This window comes from Sebastes fasciatus, chromosome 6 (assembly GCF_043250625.1).
Source record: "Sebastes fasciatus isolate fSebFas1 chromosome 6, fSebFas1.pri, whole genome shotgun sequence".
Lineage (NCBI taxonomy): Eukaryota > Metazoa > Chordata > Actinopteri > Perciformes > Sebastidae > Sebastes > Sebastes fasciatus.
The window spans coordinates 36,610,102-36,623,206 of record NC_133800.1 but is presented as its reverse complement, the minus strand read 5'-3'; the positions used below and the strand labels follow the sequence as shown (position 1 = coordinate 36,623,206).

The 13,105-nt window shown below is 45.0% G+C and overlaps 1 protein-coding gene across 4 annotated transcripts in view; it reads left to right on the top strand.

Moving 5' to 3' along the window:
• ddr2l (discoidin domain receptor family, member 2, like) overlaps nt 1-13,105 on the top strand; it is a 34,927-nt gene that overhangs the window by 15,203 nt on the left and 6,619 nt on the right. For 3 of the 4 annotated variants that reach the window (XM_074639567.1, XM_074639569.1, XM_074639570.1), the window contains exons 2-17: nt 2,311-2,409; nt 2,618-2,720; nt 2,847-2,922; nt 3,715-3,867; nt 5,406-5,553; nt 6,529-6,634; nt 6,726-6,915; nt 7,122-7,368; nt 7,526-7,615; nt 7,691-7,833; nt 8,736-8,847; nt 9,182-9,301; nt 9,736-9,813; nt 10,906-11,150; nt 11,248-11,375; nt 11,877-12,074. In XM_074639567.1, coding sequence (XP_074495668.1) covers nt 2,349-2,409; nt 2,618-2,720; nt 2,847-2,922; nt 3,715-3,867; nt 5,406-5,553; nt 6,529-6,634; nt 6,726-6,915; nt 7,122-7,368; nt 7,526-7,615; nt 7,691-7,833; nt 8,736-8,847; nt 9,182-9,301; nt 9,736-9,813; nt 10,906-11,150; nt 11,248-11,375; nt 11,877-12,074 — 2,198 coding nt within the window. In that variant the 5' untranslated portion in view covers nt 2,311-2,348. The remainder of the gene's footprint in view (nt 1-2,310; nt 2,410-2,617; nt 2,721-2,846; nt 2,923-3,714; nt 3,868-5,405; nt 5,554-6,528; nt 6,635-6,725; nt 6,916-7,121; nt 7,369-7,525; nt 7,616-7,690; nt 7,834-8,735; nt 8,848-9,181; nt 9,302-9,735; nt 9,814-10,905; nt 11,151-11,247; nt 11,376-11,876; nt 12,075-13,105) is intronic. The other variant, XM_074639571.1, reaches the window with a different exon arrangement.

Genomic DNA, 13,105 nt, shown 5'->3' with positions numbered 1-13,105 from the left:
TGGTGGTTTTTGGCCGTCGCCATCTTGGTTTTTGGCCATCTCCATCTTGGTGGTTTTTGGGCCTTCATCTTCATGGTTATTGGCCGTCGCCATCTTGGTTTTGGCCGTCATCTTAATGGTTTTTGGCCATCGCCATCTTGGTTTTTGGCCATCGCCATCTTGGTTTTTGGCCATCGCCATCTTGGTTTTTGGCCATCGCCATCTTGGTTTTGGCCGTCATCTTAATGGTTTTTGGCCGTCGCCATCTTGGTTTTGGCCGTCATCTTAATGGTTATTGGCCATCGCCATCTTGGTTTTGGCCATCATCATCTTCGTTTTTGACCTTCATCTTGGTGGTTTTTCGCTGTCGCCATCTTGGTTTAGGAAAAGCATCATAGTTGGGTTTGACTACGTAAACCTGCCGGTTGGAGACGTGTAGCCATGGTAACCTGAACCAACCTCATGTGACCAAAACGATGATTTGTGATTTAAAATATATATTCCACACTAGCAACAGTGAAATCTTATAGATACAGTTAAATTGAAGTGTTATTGACGTCACAGAGCTGTCCATCAACGTCTGTTATGAACGTTGTTGTCCCTACCACATTGGATTGTGGGATATTTATGACGCCGTAGTGTCCAGCGTTGCGTACTGTAATATTTCACCGGTATAATAGTATGTAATTCACATACTATTGGTTTCATACTAAGGTTTAGGACGTACTGAAATATCTCACATACTGTTTTTACTACTAAATAACATGTTGGTGTGGAATTTCGGACGCAACCAGATTCAGTCTGCTGGTAAGTTACTCTTTAAACTCTCTGCTTTCCCTTTCCGTCCATTGTTCTCCTCCCTACCTTCCTCTCCTGCCTCGACTTTATCTCCCTCCTCCTCCTCCATCAGCCTCACCCTGCTCTCTCTCTCTCCCGTCCAGCTGTTTCCTCCAGTGACTCGATGTTCCTCCTTTTTTAAAACAGAAACTCGACAGAAGACAGAAAATATTCAAAATAAGAAAAAAAAGGATGTGAGACGCCACTTATACTTTCAGATATAAAGTATATATATATATACTTTCAGATATAAAGTATATATCTATACTTTCAGATATAAAGTATATATATAATACTTTCAGATATAAAGTATATATATATACTTTCAGATATAAAGTATATATATATACTTTCAGATATAAAGTATATATATATATATATACTTTCAGATATAAAGTGTATATCTATATATATCTATATCTATATCTGTTAAGTACTGTGATTGAGAGATATTTCTCTATTGTGTGTGTGTCAGTGTTGCGTAACCTCAGTGAGTGGGCTGCTGTTTGTGTCCAGTGTGTATAAACTGTTGTGAAATCACTCAGTCTTCTGGTAAATGAAGTCCGGAGTCATTCAGACTGGTCCCGGTTCGTCCGTCCTGCTGTAGTCGTGTGACCGCTGACCTCCTCCAGTACAAACATGTTCAAATAAGGGTTTTATCTGGAAGGAGCTGCAGTTATCTGTGTTTACGTTGGTTAGATGTGTTCATAGATTGATGTACAAATGTGCAGTGACCTTCTGTTAAAACCGTCTCCTGCTGGACTTCAGATGTTCTTGATTGTTGGTAATCGTGTTCTTTGTGGTTTTTGGCCTTCATCTTGGTGGTTTCTGGCTGTCACCATCTTGGTGGTTATCTTGGTTTTTGGCCGTCGCCATGTAGGTGGGTTATTGGCTGTTGCCATCTTGCTTTTTTGGCCTTCATCTAGGTGTTTTTTGGCCGTCACCATCTTGGTTATTGGCTGTTGCCATCTGGATTGTTGGCCGTTGTGTTCATCTTGTTTTTTTGGTTTTCGCTATCTTGGTGGTTTTCTTATTTAAAAACCACATAATAAGTATAAACTTGTGTTAAAGTGATTATAGACAAATTGTGAAAGATGGATGATTAGAACGCAGCCTAACTTGTTTTCCTTCATGGCATCATTCACTCCGAGGTTTCCTTTTTCCAACATCAGACATGTTTTCTACTCATATTTTGTGTTCTCACATCTAAATGAATGAGACGTCCTCCTCCGTTCTGATGTCTCGTTCATACTCACACAGACAGTCAATCACTTATTCAACAACTGTATTGTTCTACCGGCTCTGAACACAAACAGTCAACCACCACCAGTTATAATTCTCTCTCTCTCTCTCTCTCTCTCTCTCTCTCTCTGTCTCTCTCTCTCTCTCTCTCTCTCTTCTCTCTCTCTCTCTCTCTCTCTCTCTCTCTCTCTCTCTCTCTCTGTCTCTCTTTCTCTCTCTCTCTCTCTCTCTCTCTCTCTCTCTTTCTCTCAGAGATGTAGCGTGTGTGTTGGTGTGATCGGCGGACCATCATGCACCTCTTCTTGCTGCTGATCCTTCAAGCCACAGCAGCCTTCGGACAGATCGACCCCGGTATGCCCCCACCCCCCCCAACACACACACAAACACACACACACACAGACACACACGCACGCACGCACGCACGCACGCACGCACGCACGCACGCACGCACGCACGCACGCACACACACACACACACACACACACACACAGACACATTTCACAGAGTAAAACTGTTTTTATTTAGTGTTCCATTGTGATTGTTGTTTGTGTGTTTTCAGTTCACTGTCGCTATGCCTTGGGCATGGAGGACGGACGGATTAAAGACGATGACATCACAGCATCCAGCCAATGGTACGAGACCACGGGACCACAGTACGCCAGGTCAGTGCTGCGATCGGTTCATCAGATCTACTGTCAGTAACTGCTGATCATCATCCCGGCTCTGCAGACGCTCTGTATGAACTGCATTACGTGTATTAACAGTATTAGTTCTGTGTGTGTTTGCAGGTTGAATCGTGAGGAGGGGGACGGCGCCTGGTGTCCTGAGGGACAGCTGGAGCCTTCAGACAGTCAGTACCTGCAGGTTGGTGTCAGCCGACTGCTTTAAAGGAACAAACTCAAACATCAGGTTCATGTGCTCGTATGAGTTTGACCTTTACAAAGGTTCAGAGGATTCTCAGTCGTCCACGGCAACGCTCTTCAGACGTAGATTATCTCCGGGTTAGAGAGCAGGAGGAGAAACAGGACAATGTGATCAGAGTTCACATTAGAGTATTATTGAACACAGGTACAAACAGTAAAGAAGCTTTAAGGTTGAGATACCTGACTGACTTCAATAGTCCCAGCAGAGGAGTCAGCAACTTGCAGCTCTTCAGCTCCTCTCCAGCGGCTCCATGTGGGCTTTTACAAACGGAAATGAATAACTGTTTTTTGTTTATATTTTCATTTTTAGTTATCATTGTTGTAGGTCTATGGAACGACGGTACGACGGAGTGTTAGGGCCACATTGAGGAAAATAATAAATCTGAGATTTAGAGAATAAAGTCATAATATTATAAATTAGTAATTTTACATGTTATTTTCTTTTTTTCTCGTAATATTCTGACTTTATTCTGTAAATCTCAGATGTGTTTTCCCTCAATGTGGTCCTAATACTCCGTAGCACATTGTCTCTTTGGCCCTCACTGCATTAGACTCATATACTATATACTTAGACTATAAACTGTGTTACCTTCATCACAATGATCACATGTTTTGCGGCTCCAGACAGATAAGTAAAGGTTGCTGAGCCCTGACTCAGTAGGATCTGTAGATGAACATGTGGGTTCTCTGTGCGTCACCTGATCTGACAGAAGCCCGTTGCTGTGTTGTTCAGGTGGACCTGGGCCGGTTGACCTTCCTGACGGTGGTCGGGACTCAGGGACGATACGTCAGGTACTCCGGGAACGAGTTCGCCCGAACTTACCGCCTCAACTACAGCCGGGACGGCCTGCTGTGGCAGTCCTGGAGGAACCGGCTCGGCAACACGGTGAGTGACACTCACGGTGAGCGGCAACCTGAGAGATGAAGATAAAACCTGCACTTCCTCCATGACGGCCACTTGAGGCTCCAACAGCAAGTCAACCCCCGTAGACCTCCATGTTCAAATATCTAACTTACAGCAGGAATAAAACATGTTTACAGCCTGGTACAAAATGAGGTTGTGGTCTCTAGAGCTACTTTTCCCGTTCATGACAACTGCACGGAGGTGAATTTTTATATACCTCACCTGTTTAAATTATATTAAGGCTTAAAGTTAGGTGTTATTAAGGGTTTGAGTGACAGCTGGGTAGCGTACCAGGTCGCTAGCTGCTAGCGGTCTGCCTCAGCTCCACCCACAATCCACCTCTTTGACCATTTTTCAATTAGCTGGGAGTAAAGGCCGTTACACACCAGGAGCCGTGAAGAATACATGACACGAAAATGTGAAATACTCTCCTGCGAATATTATATTTATAGGGCTTTCATTGTGAAAGGTAAGAACAGAAGGAGTGGTTCTGGTCTGCGCTGCCTTTGTCAAGGTTGAAAGGAGTAATAAAGTTTGCCGTCTTGGTTCGGACTACGGAGCCTCTGAGTTCTTGTTTCATAAATATAGACACAACTCAATCTGTTCTGCACAAAGTGATTGGTTGATGTCTTTATTCACGCTCCCAAAGCTCACAAAATAAAACTCATTCTGTCGCTTTTCACTGCGTACTATTTGCGTTCTGTGTGACAGAACTAGGGTTGCTGTCGCGGTGAAGGAATATCCCCTGCGGTGGTTATTGCGACAGCCCTAGACGGTACTCATGACAAAAATAACAGTCCGGAAAAATGTATTGACGGCCTTTAGGCTGTGACGTCACTGTCAAGATGGCGACGGCCCGAGCCGCCCACTTTGAGCTTCACAACGGCTCCTCAAAGACCTATGGGCAACGTCACGGAGACTACGTCCATGTGTGATCCAGTCTGTGGTCGGGTCCGGCCGGGGGAGATGGGACATGGAGGGGAAAATGAAGCAGGAAGAAGGAAAGAATAGAGGAGGATGAGGAGAGGAAGCTTGGTGGTGGAGTGATAGAACAGAGAGAGGAAGGGAAGAATGGGAGAAAGAGGAAGGAAGAGAAAGGAAAATGATGCTTCTGGTCGTTCACACTGGAATCACAGGAAGTGACGTTCACAGACCAACTTCCTGTTAGACAGCTCCAGCAACGCCACATTTTTCCAATATTTTTCACATATTTCACATTTTTCATATTTCATATAATTATAATTACTAATAATTTTCACATATTTTTCATTTACTTTATTAATAATTTTCAGATATTTTTGGGATATTTTTCATATATTTCTGAATGTTTTTTCATGCTTTTAGCCTCTTTCCAAATAGATGTTTTTTTAGTTTATTTTTCACATATTTTCAGCCATGGTGTTATTAATAACAGGGATTTTCTGAAAGTTACAAATAGTACCTTTATTTTAAAGCTTTTGTTACTTTGCAGATTCAGAACACTAAATATTAATAATCTAATAAATGATGTTTGTCTGCAGGTGATGGAGGGCAACAAGAACGCCTACACCTCCGTCATCAACGACCTCTACCCTCCGATCGTCACCCGCTACGTCCGTCTGATCCCCGTCACCAAGCTGTCCACCACCGTCTGCATGAGGGTGGAGCTGTACGGCTGTCCGTGGGAGGGTAGGACGCACGCACATGCACGCACGCACGCACGCGCGCACACACACACACACGCACACACACCCACACACACACACACACACACACACACACACACACACCCACACACACACGTGCTGTCAGTGATTTCCTCAGAACTGTTTACTCCTCCTCCAGTAAACTCCTCAGAAACCTCCCGGTGTGATCACAATCAGGACGGATTGTTTGTGTTTGTGCAATAAAACCGAATCCCGCCAACACACCATTAATAAGATTTAATCACACCACAAAAACACTTCACATCAAGCAAACATGAGATGATATTATAACTAAAAGAGAGCTCTCTGGGCTGCAGGTGCACGGCAGTAAAACAGGAAGTAGTTACCAGAGGATTAGAGACTCTTCTTCACTGTGACCTTTCAGTATTATCTGGGCTCCGACCAAACCAGCCGATGTTTAGTCTGGTTCACCGTCTACTTCTTATTTCTTTAATCTGACATTTAGTCTTAGAAATCATCAAATGAACATCACACCCTGATGGTGTGGCATATTTAGTTAAATATGCTGACCAACACTAACAGATGTTTCAGATCTAACCAGATGTGTAAAATGTGAGAGCCCTCACATAACAACATGTTGAACAGGTTAGTTCCTGTAGTGTGTGGAGAGAAACAGCAACACCACCACACTAACACATTCATTCATCAACAACAATAAAAAAATGTTTTTAAACATATTATTTATTATATTTAATGATATTCCATCATATATTTGATGAAAACATTAAATCAGTATGAGATGTTTTCAGAGTAGCCTTCTGTAAATATGTAGAATAAATACATGGAAATATACTACTATTCATTTCATGGTAATAAATTGACATATGTTGATATATTAACATATTAGTATCATAATAACAGTACATATTTAGTATTTTTGTAGAAGCCTGTTTTAAAACAAACATTGATTGTTGGTATTATTGCCCCCCCCCTGCAGACGGTCTGATCTCCTACAGCGCTCCGGAGGGTCAGCTCATGATGCCGCCTGGTTATCCCATCGCCAGCCTCAACGACTCCACGTATGACGGCGCTCACGAGAGGAGGCGAGTCACACACACACTCATCACATCACTGCTCTCCCCCCCAACTCTCTCTCTCTCTCTCTCTGTGACTGACGGCCATCTCGTCCAATAGGAGGCTGCTGGGCGGGCTGGGTCAGCTGACGGACGGCGTGATCGGCCTGGACGACTTCCTGCTGACGCGGCAGTACCACGTGTGGCCGGGCTACGACTACCTGGGCTGGAGGAACGACTCGCTGAGCAGTCTGGGATACGTGGAGATGGAGTTCGTCTTCGACCGCCAGAGGAACTTCACCTCCATGAAGGTTCACACTTCACATTAACCTTTTATCTTATCTTATCTTTTATTGTTGTTCTTTTAATTTATTTAGGTTTCATGACTCTGCTCTGACCTGCTGATATTTATATATTTTATTAGGATGCATATATTGTTATGATGAGTTTTAGTTTGCATAAAGAAAAACCTTTATTCTATATTTATGAAATATTTAATTATTTCTGCTCCGTCCAGGTTCACAGTAACAACATGTTCTCCCGCGGCGTGAAGATCTTCTCCTCCGTTTCCTGTTGGTTTAAGCCCCGCCTCATCGCCGGATGGGAAGCGGAGCCCGTGGCGTTCAAGACGGTGCTGGACGACAGGAACCCGAGCGCCCGCTACGTCACCGTGCCGCTCAACCGCCGCGCCGCCAAATCCCTCCGCTGCCGCTTTTACTTCGCCGACGTCTGGATGATGTTCAGCGAGATCTGCTTTCAGTCGGGTAACACATATACACACACACACACACACACACACACATATACATATACACACATATACACACACACACACACACACACATATATATACATATATATACACACACCATCTCTTTCTAAACAGATAAATAAAATGAGGTCTCTTTCTTGGTCCCTCAGAGGACACCGTCCTCCCGACCCTAATGACCTTGGGGTCGACCTCCCCTCCAGTGAAGAAGGAGAGCACCATGTCCACCACACCTGTGACAGGTATGACCTTTGACCTTTTCATTTTACGTGATAAATCCTAAGTCCACGTCTCTGACCTCTTCCTGTTGTCCACAGCGGTCAGTCCCTCAGCCAGCGAGCCGCCAGATGACGGGAACACGCCCGTCCTGATTGGCTGCCTGGTGACCATCATCCTGCTGCTGGTCATCATCATCTTCCTCATCCTCTGGTGCCAGTACGTCTGCAAGGTGCTGGAGAAGGTGAGCAGAGGAACCCCCAGTACAGAGATAGAGGAGTAAAACACACCTTCATGACACATCTATATATATATATATATATATATATATATTATATATACTCTATATACTATCAGTCTCTGACAGCTTTGAGCCACCCGTCAGATCTGAGACGGTTCTATTGATGTTAAATCATCATGAAGCAGCCGAACAGCTGTGAACCAGTCAGACCACAAAACAAAGACTGAAGAAGAAGAAGCCATTTATTCTCATTTTTAGGAAATTAAATTCGACAGCTTTGCTTTGTTAATGTTATGTATGTATTGGTGTATGACACGGCAAAAAACCAAAGGGCTAATAAATTAACAATGGAAGGACAAACCTCTAAAATTGCCACCTCTGATTGGAAACTATTTTCACCTTTTCCTGATCAACTTCGGCCTTACTTTGATTTTTTTTCGGACATTTTTCCAGACATGTATCGGACTCTTCTTCTGCCTTTCTTTAGCCTTTTTTCTGACTTTAAAAAAAAAAAAAAAATCAGTAATTTGTTTGGACATTTTTCAGACTTTTATGGATATTTTTCTGTCTTTTTCACACATTTTTTTAAACTTTTTTTTTTACTTTTTTCAAAAGAAAATTCAGATTTTTTTCAAACTTCCTTTAGGGACATTTTTCAAAAAAAAAATTGGATATTTTTCAGCCTTTTTTTGCACATTTTTTAACTTTTTTCAGAGTTTTTTCAAACTTTTTTCTGGACATATGTCAGACTTTTCTTCTGCTTTATTTTGGCCATTTTTCTGAAATGTTTCCGCCTTTTTCTGGACTTCTTTTTAAACTTTTTTTCAATACTTTTTCAGAACTTTTTCGGACTTGCAGGTCTTTTTATGCAGGTCTCTTTTATCCCTCTCCTCCTCCTCCTGCAGGCTCCACGTCGGATCCTCGACGAGGAGGTGACAGTCCGCCTGTCGTCCTGCAGCGACACCATCATCCTCCAGACCCCCCCGGTACCCCCCCGCTCTGGCCACGCCTCCACAGGTAGACACCGTCCCCACTGAGGTCAACAAACTACGTTTAGTCACCAAAACACACACGAGACATACACAAGACATGACTGGTGTTTACGTCCTAACCTACAGCAATCAGATATGTAGAGGATGGTGATGTATGGTGGATAAATGTTGCAGAAACAATCGGAGGAACTGATGAAACAACCTGAAATATCTGAACCGTGTGTGAGAAGACGTCTTTAGTCGATAGCCGCCACCTGAACAGTTTCAGTGAACATATTTTATTCATATTGCTTAAACACCCTCCTGCAGGGCTGTCTGGACTTTGTGTTGATTGGTTGGTTGTGTTGTGTTTTCCTCAGGCCCCGCCGCCAACACCGACCCTCACTACGAGAGGGTCTTCCTGTTGGACCCGCAGTACCAGAACCCGGCGGTGCTGAGGAACAAGCTGCCGGAGCTGTCGCAGAGCGCCGAGGCCTCAGGTGAACACGCCGGAACGCATCATGTGTCACCTGACAGTAGTCATAGCAGAGAGAGAGATGAGGAGAATTTCCCTTTTTCATGCACGTCATCATGTTCATGTTTTATTGACCCTCTGTGGAGGTTTGGTGATTCCTCATCTCAGGAAACTTAAAGGGAAGCTAATCAGAATCAGTGATGCTTTAAAATGCTCCAGATCTCCTTCATGTTTAGACTGTTAAACTGTTAGATCTGCTGCAGCTCTTCAGCGTCTCTCTGCTTCTAACCTCCTTTATTTCCTTCAGAAACATCGTCCCAGCTCTCTGTCTCTTCTTCTTTCTCTTTAATATCTCCGTGACGATGCTGGACGTGCATGCTCATTCATTCTGCAGTGTTTTCTCTCTTTCACCTCCCAGCCCTCTCTGTCTGTCCACGTTTCCTCCTCCTCTTCCTCCAGCTCTCCTCCTCCTCGGTAACCCTCTCTATGACCTCCTCCTGCTGACTTCCTGTCACATGACGTCGGGCTGGCTGCGTGGTAAGAGCTGAAAGGTGTGACTTCAGACATGTAAAACATCTGTCAGATGCCGTAGACCAGACTCTGAGAGACGAGGACGTTTGGTGTTTAGTGAACTGCTTCTCCGTTCCTCTGCATGTACACTTTATTCTCTCTCTTCAGTTTACTGCACGGTTTCCCCAATATTCAGTGTTTAAACTTCAAGGTCTTCACCAACGTTTCTAAACTTCAAAATCACAAAAATGAAATGACTAAGACACAGTTGATAAAATTATGATTTGCCCAATAAATTTGAACTTTTTTTGAAAATGTACTCGTGATTTCAAGATAACAACATTTTAAAAGTGTATCAGACACGTTTTTCACTGGTACATCTCAGGCAACAGATACGCTCTCATTTTACCCACACAGCAAAGACACGTCCAAAAGTCCAATTTAACGTTTCTGTCGACCGTCCACTGAGGAGCCAGAATGAACGTTCTGGCGACGTCTTTTTTAAACGTCTTTTTAACATTCAACTATTGATGTCAACCTGAGTTGCATGTCCACAGGTGTCCAGAAAGGCCCCTAACCAGACGTTCAAATATTGAACCCAACGTGCACGTCCACCAGACGTACAATCGTGGGTCTGGACTGACGGACATTATACAGACACGATCTGAATGTCTTCCTGACGTCACATGATTGCTGGGTAAGCAGTTTGCAGTTTGCAGTTTGCAGTTTGCAGCGGCTCCGTGCAGATAAACTGCAGTTCACTGTGTAATGCTGTCAGTCCTGCTGTATTTAGTTACGTTAGCTGTTAGCTCTGTTAGCCAAACACACCACAGGACTCTACTGTCCACCGGCTGCTAACAGCTAACTAGCTCTCCTACCAACAGGTTAAGAGGAGGGAGGAGCCAACAGATGATGACGGTATAAAACAGTCAATAAAATATATTTTTAAAAAACTCTGAATCACCACAACTACGAGAAGTCGTTGAGCAGACAGTCGTCACTGAGCACGATAAATATCAGGCTGTTTGGTCCAGTAGTGTGAGAGATCAGCCTCGGACAGACAGACCGAACACATAATCTCCTGGCGGAAATAACTAACCAATCTTCTCTCTCCGTCAGCGTGTGGAGGAGGGTACGCCGAGCCCGACGTCACCCAGTGCACGCCGCACCAGTGTTTCCACAGCAACGCGCCACACTACGCCGAGACGGACATCGTGCGGCTGCAGGGCGTCACGGGCAGCAACATGTACGCCGTCCCCGCCCTCACCGTGGACTCGCTCACCAGGAAGGACATCTCCGCCGCCGAGTTCCCGCGGCAACAGCTGATCTTCAGGGAGAAGCTGGGGGAGGGTCAGTTTGGAGAGGTGAGCGGGGATCATCGCACAATGATGCAATGAATGGATTTGATTCTTCTGATGCTCTCGTCTCCATGGTGATATCATACCTACGTGTCTCCTGCAGGTCCACCTGTGTGAGGCCGAGGGACTCCCAGAATTCCTTAGGGAGGGGTCGCCGCTCCCTGACAGAGATGGTCGTTCGGTGCTGGTGGCTGTTAAACAGCTGAGGGCCGACGCCACCAGCCAAGCCAGGTACACCCTCTGACTGTGACTACGTTTACACGCACTCAATATTCTAGTTTTTACCCTCGTCATGTCCATCTTCAAAGGGGTCCCTTGACCTCTGACCTCCAGATCAGTGAATGTAAATGGGTTCTTTGGGTACCCACGAGTCTCCCCTTTACAGACATGCCCACTTTATGATCATCACATGCAGTTTGGGGCAAGTCATAGTCAAGTCAGCACACTGACACACTGACAGCTGTTATAAATAAATAAATACGTTTGGGGAAATAAATGAATAAAGGGGTGAAATGCTCTCCTCTGCTCTGCTCTCCTCTCCTCTCCTCTCCTCTCCTCCTCTCCTCTCCTCTCCTCTCCTCTCCTCTGCTCTCCCCTCCTCTCCTCTCCTCTCCTCTCCTCTCCTCTCCTCTCCTCTCCTCTCCTCTCCTCTCCTCTCCTCTCCTCTCCTCTCCTCTCCTCTCCTTTCCTCTCCTCTCCTCTCCTCTCCTCTCCTCTCCTCTCCTCCATCAGGAACGACTTCCTGAAGGAGATAAAGATCATGTCTCGTCTCAACGACCCGAACATCATCCGGCTGCTGTGCGTGTGCGTGTCGTCCGACCCGCTGTGCATGGTGACGGAGTACATGGAGAACGGAGACCTCAACATGTTCCTGTCTCAGCGGGAGATCGAGAGCACGCTGACGCACGCCAACAACATCCCTTCAGTCAGGTAGATACACCTTTACAACACGCCAACAACATCCCTTCAGTCAGGTACATAGACCTTTACGACACGCCAACAACATCCCTTCAGTCAGGTAGATAGACCTTTACAACACGCCAACAACATCCCTTCAGTCAGGTAGATAGACCTTTACAACACGCCAACAACATCCCTTCAGTCAGGTAGATAGACCTTTACGACACGCCAACAACATCCCTTCAGTCAGGTAGATACACCTTTACGACACGCCAACAACATCCCTTCAGTCAGGTACATAGACCTTTACAACATGCCAACAACATCCCTTCAGTCAGGTAGATACACCTTTACAACACGCCAACAACATCTCTTCAGTCAGGTAGATACACCTTTACGACACGCCAACAACATCCCTTCAGTCAGGTAGATACACCTTTACGACACGCCAACAACATCCCTTCAGTCAGGTACATAGACCTTTACAACACGCCAACAACATCCCTTCAGTCAGGTAGATACACCTTTACAACACGCCAACAACATCCCTTCAGTCAGGTAGATACACCTTTACAACACGCCAACAACATCCCTTCAGTCAGGTAGATACACCTTTACGACACGCCAACAACATCCCTTCAGTCAGGTAGATACACCTTTACAACACGCCAACAACATCCCTTCAGTCAGGTACATAGACCTTTACAACACGCCAACAACATCCCTTCAGTCAGGTAGATACACCTTTACGACACGCCAACAACATCCCTTCAGTCGGGTACATAGACCTTTACAACACGCCAACAACATCCCTTCAGTCAGGTAGATACACCTTTACAACACGCCAACAACATCCCTTCAGTCAGGTAGATACACCTTTACGACACGCCAACAACATCCCTTCAGTCAGGTAGATACACCTTTACAACACGCCAACAACATCCCTTCAGTCAGGTAGATACACCTTTACGACACGCCAACAACATCCCTTCAGTCAGGTAGATACACCTTTACAACACGCCAACAACATCCCTTCAGTCAGGTAGATACACCTTTACGAC